The sequence below is a fragment of the Haliotis asinina genome, chromosome 1, assembly GCF_037392515.1.
Source record: "Haliotis asinina isolate JCU_RB_2024 chromosome 1, JCU_Hal_asi_v2, whole genome shotgun sequence".
NCBI lineage: Eukaryota > Metazoa > Mollusca > Gastropoda > Lepetellida > Haliotidae > Haliotis > Haliotis asinina.
The window spans coordinates 42,042,613-42,052,379 of record NC_090280.1 but is presented as its reverse complement, the minus strand read 5'-3'; the positions used below and the strand labels follow the sequence as shown (position 1 = coordinate 42,052,379).

Sequence of the window (9,767 nt, the reverse complement as noted above, 5' to 3'; positions counted from 1 at the left end):
GCCATGTCACAACACCGGTGCCAGTGATACTGAGAATATAAAATCAGAGACATTTTGAACTTTATAGTTCAAACGGCCTCCTGGTCATGGTTCCTGGTAACTTCTGGAGGCTTCTGATCACGACCCAATCAAATTTAAATCCACGTATTGTGGCTGAAACAATGTCTGGACATTGCGTGGATGTACAAACGTTACTCATCGTCGGACTCCCATGATAACGTGACAAAACAATTTCTAAATCTTTTGTCAGTCACAAAAAGCGTTTGTCGAGGTGTCCCCTCACAGGACACTGAACTCAAGTCGGGGTATTGTTTAAGACTGAGCTCATTGCCTGGCCGCGATTCAAGCTGAACTGGAGACTATTTTGTCCATTGAACAATTCAACAAAAGCACCGGAGATATGAAAAGACACATGGAATAAAAGTGTCTGGTAACTTTTGCCAGCAATCCATATCCATGGTGCACTAAGGTTGGATATTTGAATATCGGAATGGAAGTGTACATCCACTCTGATGCCACCCCTGTCTGTCTGGAATTTGGCCATCGGTGTGACGACCACAATGAGGTTTCAGAATCAAAGCGCATCAAATGGGCACACTGTCGTGGTAGTGATGTTTCAAATTCTTGTTGATTTAAGAGGTACATACCGTTTGAAATATCTTAAACGAAGAAAATAGCTGTGTTTAACGTGAAAGTTTTCAACAGACAATTTCAACTGCAATTTCCACCTTGCCCGATTACATCATATCCAGGGCGTTCCACAAGGCATAATTTTGTTTGTTAAATCAGGGATAATCTGTATATAGTCTAAAAAAAGAGGTGGGACACTCAAGCAAGTTACATTGTGTCCGCTAGAGAACATGTATGTAAACCTAATTCACAGAATATGTCCGGGCGGTGGGATAGCCTTGTGGTTAAAGCGTTCTCTCGTCACGCCAAAGGTACGGGTTCGATTCTCCACGGGAACGCAATGTGACATCGATGCTCATGCTGTTGATCACTGGATTGTTTGGTCCAGGCTCGATTATGTAGAGACCGCCGCCATATATCTGGAATATTGCTAACATCACAAAACACACTCGTTCAAATGAATTGACTAATTCCTGACTGGCTTGAAAATGCATACCAAAGTGATTCAGATGAGCAATTCGGTGGGCTGTCATACAAACAGACCGCCGCCATATAGCTGGAATACTGCTGAGTGCGACGTAAAACTAAACTCACGCACTCACTCATGCTGCCTACACTTCGCCTACACCCGCCTACACCTAAAATAAAGAAATACAGTGTTATTACAGTTAATTAAAATTCATTTGTAAATGGAATTCAGTCTAAGCAGAGTTGTTTATGATGTCTATTTTCCGCTGAAACGTATATATATAGGTCATTGTCTGAATAGGTTAACAAAACTCATTTTTGGTATGTATAACAAACTTTTTGCAAAAGAAAATAACACTTTGAATTTGTGAATAAAGCAATGCACCGTCTTATGCTATTAAAATGAGAAACATACAATGCAACAGATGGAGGTATTAGTGTATGACCATGGACCTACACACGGATGCTGAGGAGGGAACCTGGCGTGGTGGTAGCCTCCATGAATGTAATGTTAAGACAGGACTACAGTGTTCTTGTACACAAGGATTAGTTTAACAAGCGGTGTAACATCGAATTCATGGATACGTACTACCGCTTTATGACAGCGGACTGGAAACAATCATGACCTGACCAATCTCCAGTGGTTGATATAATGAGCACATTGTCAGATCGACAACGAAACGTGACACGTAATGAAGTCCGCACGTTTGGGATATAATGCAGAGTTCCTACGAAGCGACATAATTCACGAGTCTAAAAGATTCGTTTGAAAAAGCATCTACGAAACTTTGAAGCGGTAAATACAATGAAACATATTGTATGATATGAAACATTGCAGGAGGTCATGAATTGTATTCACATAACTGAAATGATAACTGATTAAAATTCCAGAGAATGCACATGGACCACACAAGTACTAGACAATAAAATGTCTGCTCCGTTTCTTCCTAGGTCAGTGATGTGCATTTCCTTCCTTTTATATTATCATAATCGTTTAGCTGTAAATGATCGTGTCTACTGTCTAGATACTGCACATCAAAGAACAGGGTCTAGACTCTTGAGGCTCTCTTAGTGCTAATATAGTCGTAAGGCAATGTTAATATATGGCACTTACGACTATCTTAGCGCCAGGAGAGCTTCGAAAAAAATGAGTCTGTATACAGGACACACCCGCTCAGGACACACCCGCTCTGTACAAACTCGTGAATTGAAACTCGCGGAAACAGCACGGTCACCCACTGGCAATCACCAGTGCCGATATATTGCGGAGGCGTTTGAGGCAGAGAAAAGTCACATGTCGCAGACCTTACCGGGTCCGATCCTCATTGTCCGACATCGTCGTGTTCATCTCCAGTGGGCCACACATGATCGGGTTGGCGTCACCGGGAGTGGCGAATTGTAGTCCGCCTTAACCATGAAATAGTACTAAGCAAGCAAACAAAACTGTCTTCAGAAGAACATGGAAAACGTCACTAATACACATAAAATAAGGAAGGGGGAGAGCGTGTGTGGTGACCCCTCCTTACCACACCCCACACGTGATCAGTAAGTGACACGAACATTTGGGATTCGAACCCACAAAGTTAGGCACCTAATCGCCAGGCCACAAAATCGGCGATCTAACCCACTCATCTACCACAGTTTCCACTACACGATAGACTGAATAAAATGGTAGTAAAGATCACATTTTACATTTGATTGCTCCGTTCCCGCCTGCTTCGAACTCAAGATGAGTTTCATTGAGGAACAGTTAAGGAAAATGCATAAATCTCAAAGTCTGACCCACAAAGGGTAAAAAGTACAGAGCTAATTATTCACACTCCAAGTTTCAGACAAATCAAAATGGCGACAGTAAATACGCACACAAGTGAGAAGAATAACAAACGATTACTCCTATATATCCATGTTTATTCCGATTATACGTCGCCGACACCGTATTGCTATACTTCAAGGAAATGGGTTGTTGATACTGAAGTTGAGGTTGCTGGTGGTTATTAATAATTATATTGTTGATGTTTCTGCAGATATTGATGGTTGTAGATGTTGCTGATGTTGATGTTGTTGATGTTTTAGTTGATGGTTGTTGTTGATGCTGTTGACGTTGCTGATATTGGAGATGTGTTCATTATGTTCATCCTATCATCTGAAACAAAGACAGCAAACAGTGATGTCTATTTCATCGTCATTATGTGTATTTCATTATGTGTAATTTACAGTTGGGTAACATGTGAATTGATCCCCAAATGTCCAGTGCTGCCAACTGGGAGATTGCGGAAACAATTAGTCTGATTATCCATGGGTCTATAACGGTGTATTTAGTCTGATTATCCATGGGCTTAAAACAGAGTATTTAGTCTGATCATGATTGGATCTATAACGGTGTATTTAGTCTGTTTATCCATGTGCCTATAACTGTGTATCTAGTCTGACTATCCATAGGCCTGCAACTGTGTATCTAGTCTGACTATCCATGGGCCTGTAACTGTGTATCCAGTCTGACTATCCATGGGCCTGTAACTGTGTATCCAGTCTGACTATCCATGGGCCTGTAACTGTGTATCTAGTCTGACTATCCATAGGCCTGCAACTGTGTATCTAGTCTGACTATCCATGGGCCTGTAACTGTGTATCCAGTCTGACTATCCATGGGCCTGTAACTGTGTATCCAGTCTGACTATCCATGGGCCTGTAACTGTGTATCTAGTCTGACTATCCATGGGCCTGTAACTGTGTATCCAGTCTGACTATCCATGGGCCTGTAACTGTGTATCTAGTCTGACTATCCATGGGCCTATGAAGCGCTACCCTCCATTATGAACATTACTAGTTTTCACTTGTCTATCTAAACGGTAGCAGTAATGTATGTGGGGAGGCTGTGAGGTAACCTAGTGACAAGTGCGTCTTTTCGCCAATCTGTAGACCAGGGTTCAGTTACTCAAATGGTTGCAATGTGTGTCTGTCCTCTGCGATGTTCCCAGCCATAATATCGCTGGAATATCGCTAAAAGCGACATACAAACCAGTGAGTTCAGTCTTAACGTCACAGTTACTTCGCAGCAGGAAACAGGGCCGACTTCCTCGAGGTCATGTCATCGTTTCTAGAATACAACCGTTAATATTTTGAAATAAAGTTTCAAGGAAACAGATATGTGCATGCACTTTGTCCCCCTGTTTCTCAATACTTACCTCACCAAGTGGAATGGATGCCTGATTGCAGTTTCCGGGTTGGCCGTAGTTGAGGAACTTGATCAGGTAGTGAAGCTTAATGCCAGACGGCTGTTAGTACAAATAATATTTCGGGCGTTAGTGTGCACAGGGGTAACTTACTGAAAGCTTTAAAGACTTCCATCAGTCACAACCTGCTTTACAGGAAACGATTAGCTAATTGGGAAACGTTATTTGACACGAGAATCAGCAAAATCCTCTGGATGTCAAAGACAAAAGTGTCACGATTACATATGCGGAACCAATCGATCTCTACATTTTATACCCACCTTTGGAGGATGCATAATTTCTGTGTTTTTCATAATGACCAGCGGTTGCCTCATTTTCACTTAGGGCATGTTCATGTATAAGAATCAGCTGTGACAACAGCGTCACTTCATCAGAATTGTTAATGTAAGGTTGAAAACCCAGTGACCCGTGAAGGTCCGGGGTAGAATAGGCCTTGAGCAACCCACGCTTGCCATAAAAAGCGACTATGCTTGTCGTAAGAGGCGACTAACGGGATCGGGTGGTCAGGCTCGTTGACTTAGTTGACACATCTCATCGGTTCCCAATTGCACAGATCGATGCTCATGCTGTTGGTCACCGGATTGTCTGGTCCAGATTCGATTATTTACAGACCGCTGCCATATTTCTGGAATATTGCTGAGAGCGGTGTAAAACTAAACTCACTCACTGATAACACAGTGGTCCAAGACGCTGCTTTTCTTTCGACATAGTTGTCTCCCTTGGCCACGCATGGATTTTGTGATTGTATTATTTGAAAGAACAAAATCGCCGCAGTTCTGTTACTCAGTTCTTACTTTTTAAGACCTTGAGATGAATAATCCGACATATACGACATATCTGAAAACTGCTCAAGTTTGTGTTCAACACAGCTCACTCACGAACACTATGATTTCAAAGTCTTACTTTGTCTTGGCAATGAGAGACGCCAATGTACCACATGCGGTCTTGACTGGTTACTAAAGATCGGTGACCATAGCAACTGTACCAAGCCTCGCCATTTTTCATAACGGTCTGGCAGCGAGTAAACAGGAAGTCAGGCGTCAGCTTCACAAACTCGTCATTCTCTGCTTTCAGTAAATTGTATTTGGCGCTGCAGTTCTGAAATCAACAACATAAAACAATAACTTTATTTCCCACCTAAGACCACTTCCATTGTCTTCAGTAACCCCATTCCTGACCAGCTCGTGTTATTCATGAAGTCGACAGATCTTCTTGCATTCGTAACTACTCGTCTTTCCATCCGGCTTGCCGGAATGACACGAGTAGTTACAAATGATCTTCTTGGAGCATTCGTCAACACTCGCCCCTTTCCGTAACCTGCGATAAGATCACCATTCGGCTTGTCCCGGAATAACGAGCTGGTCACGAATGTTCTTGGAGGTTGCGGAAAGGGGCGAGTGGTGACGAATGAGGCGACAAACCGAATAGTGGACGGTCATGATGTTGACTGGATTGTCTGGTCCAGACTCAGTTATGTACAGACCGCCGCAGTATAACTGGAATATTCCTGAAGGCGGCGAGAAACTATTCTCACTCACTTACTCCTTAGTCTTGATGTCAGGGTTATTGTCACAAGTCTAGGGGAGATAATTCTCATTTGTTTTAATTCTTGCCAGGTGTGCAGTTTTAGTAATTGAATTGTAATCGTCAATTGTAAATCAAATACCACGATTAACACGGCTGATTAATAGCTGTATACCACTAATATGTTGTACTGTTGAGTTGAGGGCCTCCATAAAAAGAAGGGCGTTTATGTTAATATAGTTCTGATGCAGCGTAGTGACGTAATTTTCATCACCACGACACTAAACATCTATCCCGAGAGATGAAGGACGGTGGTTAGTTCCGGTGCGTGGTTCATACCGGAAGACATTAACTTTTGGAACCTATTTTCACACTGTTTTCCATTTGTGTTGGATATTAAGCGTGTGGAACAAGGATTGGCGAGTACACGTTGATAATGGTGTACTCGTCCCAGCCACTGGGGTGGTAACGAATTCAGCAATATCCCAGCTATATGGAGGAGGTTAAATATTCGAGTGTGGACCAAAAAGACCAGTGATCAAGAGCACCATGCAACTGGGATACCTCGACAAATAAGCGAGCCTGACCACCCGATACAGTTAGTCGACTCATGCGACAAGCATGGTTTACTGAAAACCAATTCTAACTCGTTTTATTCACGGGCCTAAGGCCAACTAAAACCAGTAGTCTTTACATTGGTTTATAGTGTATCCAGAACCTAATTGTTCTATTTTCTTCTCTGTCGAAAAGGGGACTGTTTCTGACTCGTTTGCTATGTTTTTTTACAACTGTAAATCGTTTGATGTGATAATTAGGGACCAAATTAAGGTAGAGGGGCTACATAATCGGACGACGAGGCTATCTTTTCGAAAGAATCGTTAAAATCGGTTCCTCACAACTGAAAAATGTCCACTTACCGGAGCGCTCTTGACGAGACTCGCTTGGTCGTCATAAAACAACACCAGAGTTTCAGGGGCGTATGTCTGCAAGACATGACAAACACTGTTCTCTGAGGCACGTGGCAGCTGTTGATTGGCGAGAACTGTCAAAGTGACAATTTCCTATAACCGTGTAGTGATACGATATTTGCTGGAAACCAGTAAGACATCTTTCTAACGTTTTCATTGCCGTTATCATTGTAATCGAAGAAATTCAATCATTTATTGCCCAGTCCTGGTTTCCAGAGAAGATATCCCTTGCAGAAAATTAAGTGCATCTCCTAAGAGATGTCGGTTTGATACGTTTTGAGCTAATTGCTGATTGGTCAATATTTCGTACTTTTATGCTCCTTAGCTGTAAACAAACATGGGCACCGAAATGAATTATTTTTGTTCATGATTTGTTCTAACGACATGAAAGTTTACTTAAAATCCACCACGAAATGGTGAAACGTATGCAATGTAGAATTTAAAGCAATAAACGTTAGCACTTTTTTTCAGTGTGCTTGTTTTTATGACTTAATAGTCTCATACCACTCTTGTTGACTTGAATGCATTCATACGTAAGTTTTCAAATATACATGCAACTGGTGACGTTCCGTTTTTGATTTCTCCTGAACGACAGATTGAGTGTGATGTTGGATGATAAATAGAATCTCACTTGTTGATAAATGTCTCGGAGTTTTCTCACTTTTTAAATTTAATATACAACGAAATTCTCCGTATCGCACATCTCACCATCTTTATCTAGCTGTCGTCCAGACCTTTCAGAATATATTAGCACTGAATCAAAATCCTATGAATTTTCACTGAAAAATAAATGTCGAAATGTATCAGCGTCAAGTTTTCAATTTTGCTGAGTATATTAGAACAGAATCCAACTCAAGTCTAGATTGCCTCAGCTCAAGCGGAATGAGCATTGCTCATAGTTCCGTTTGGATTGTACTTATATGATAAATACCTACCTAAGTAAGACAACTTTACACATGTAAGTGTCTACTGTGGTACAAATAGCTCCGAGCCTTAATGGCCCTTAAGTGTACCCTGTACGGTATATTTCACCCAGGTGTTAATTTTCATGTTCCATTATTGTTTGTGATGGAAAATCGGAAAGTAACGTTACTGAAAGATACACCATGCATATTACCTTCGGGTATCGGATGTTAAAATATACACTTCCTTCCTTAGGGGGTAAACAGAAACTGCCGAGGACAGTCCAACCCTGAAACACAACGCCCGACTTGCTGCATTAGATAGAACAGGTGGCACGGTTATTCAGCTGGATCATGTTTGTCATGTAGTCCTTGATTCTCTTCCCAGGAAGAGAATTTGGAATTTGATTACAATGGCGGCGGTCATTATTTCCAATTATTTTGCAAAAACGCCTGAGAGAAAACATTATCTAGAAAAACGGGAAATATTTTTCTTTTTGAATAACAAACAAACCGTGTAGACTAGTGATATTGTACTTCGTAGAAAACAGGGGGTATAAAGTATATCACCTTGGTGGAGTCAACTGTTCCGCGAAGCATGTGGGCCTCCGCTACGGTGACGGCTAAACACAACCCCGCGAACACAGCCAACATTCTGGGACACACAATAATGGGCGATTGGCGAACTGGGCATTGGCTCGTGTTTATGTAGCACTGGTCAAGGTGCCGATAACATAGATAAGACAGCGGTTGTTTGGCAATGTCTACGAGTGACCCTGTGTTGACCGGTCAGAATCAAGACGCAGCTCTGTATCTGGGGATTATAGAGAACCCGTGGTTCAGATGTTGAGTAACGGGTTCGAATTCAGTTCAGTCATTTCATCGCTAGATCAGTGTATGAGTATGAGTGCGTATGGTTTTACGCCGCTTTTAGCAATATTTCAGAAAAACCACAAGGTGAAACACCAGAAATGACTTCACACATTGTATCCACGTGGGACCAAACCTTCAGCACTAAGCTACCAAGTCTTCTTGTTCCACCAATTCCTAAATATCACTGATAGACTTTTCAAAGATGGAATGAATACAAACAAGCTGTGTATATTTACAATTTATTGTCTCTCATACACACACCTCACAATGAGTCTGATCTCCATGAGCAGATACACCAGTTCATATCAGCAATATATAAACACATCTATTTCATCACACATATTCACTTCAAAATCAAACTCCTATTTATGTACATATCACACAGTCGCATGTTGAGGAACTGCCGTGTCACATAATGAACATAGGTATTTCACTCTGAGACAGAAAAAATGCTTTCACTTAGCACATCAAATAATTTCCATTTCTGAAAGAAGGCAAAAGAGTGTCTGTTTCATAACAATACTTTCAGAACATACAGTCCAAGTGAATGACTTGTTTTCAACCAAACCATGAAAAATTAGGCCATTTGGTAAGGCTGTATATCATAAATAAAATATGGAACAGTCTGTCCCTAAAGCAATCATGGATAACACCATGCAGGTTTAAAGCTTACTGTTCACATAATGTATAATTTTAACAGGCACAAACACATTGCTAAGGGAGAATATTTACTTTTAAATGTTGATCAATGCAATACATAAGATACTATATATCAAACAGCAAGCTATATATTGCACAATGAAAATATCTAGGTTTGACAAGGCTTTTAAGCCAGCATAGCTTCCCTGCATGTTACAGAAGACATATTTCAAAAGAAATATTTAGACTTACTTATGAACATGGATGTGATTTTCAACACTCTGAGATTGTGAATCAGCACCATTTCTAATACTGACACTTGCACTGTGCATACTGTGACATGAGAAAAACATATTTTAACCATTCATAAACCTGAATCCATTAAAAAGTATAAAAATGTATACTTATCAAATACTGATAAGAAATATTCTCCAAAAGTAAACATAATGAAAAATATACCAATAAGAGAAAAAAAGTAATGCTCTGACTGGTTTTATGAAAAATCCCCATTTTTGTTTTTGATCCCACTC

The 9,767-nt window shown here is 40.9% G+C and overlaps 1 protein-coding gene across 1 annotated transcript; it reads right to left on the bottom strand.

Annotated features, from left to right (window-relative positions):
* Positions 1-3,229: 3,229 nt before the first annotated feature.
* Positions 3,230-9,541, bottom strand: LOC137272677 (transmembrane protein 145-like). The gene is made up of 7 exons (XM_067805057.1): positions 9,490-9,541; positions 8,296-8,411; positions 7,941-8,015; positions 6,773-6,838; positions 5,235-5,429; positions 4,284-4,373; positions 3,230-3,241 (listed from the first exon to the last, which is right to left on the bottom strand). The coding sequence occupies exons 1-7, from the start codon at positions 9,539-9,541 to the stop codon at positions 3,230-3,232; spliced, it is 606 nt and encodes a 201-aa protein (XP_067661158.1).
* Positions 9,542-9,767: the final 226 nt, after the last annotated feature.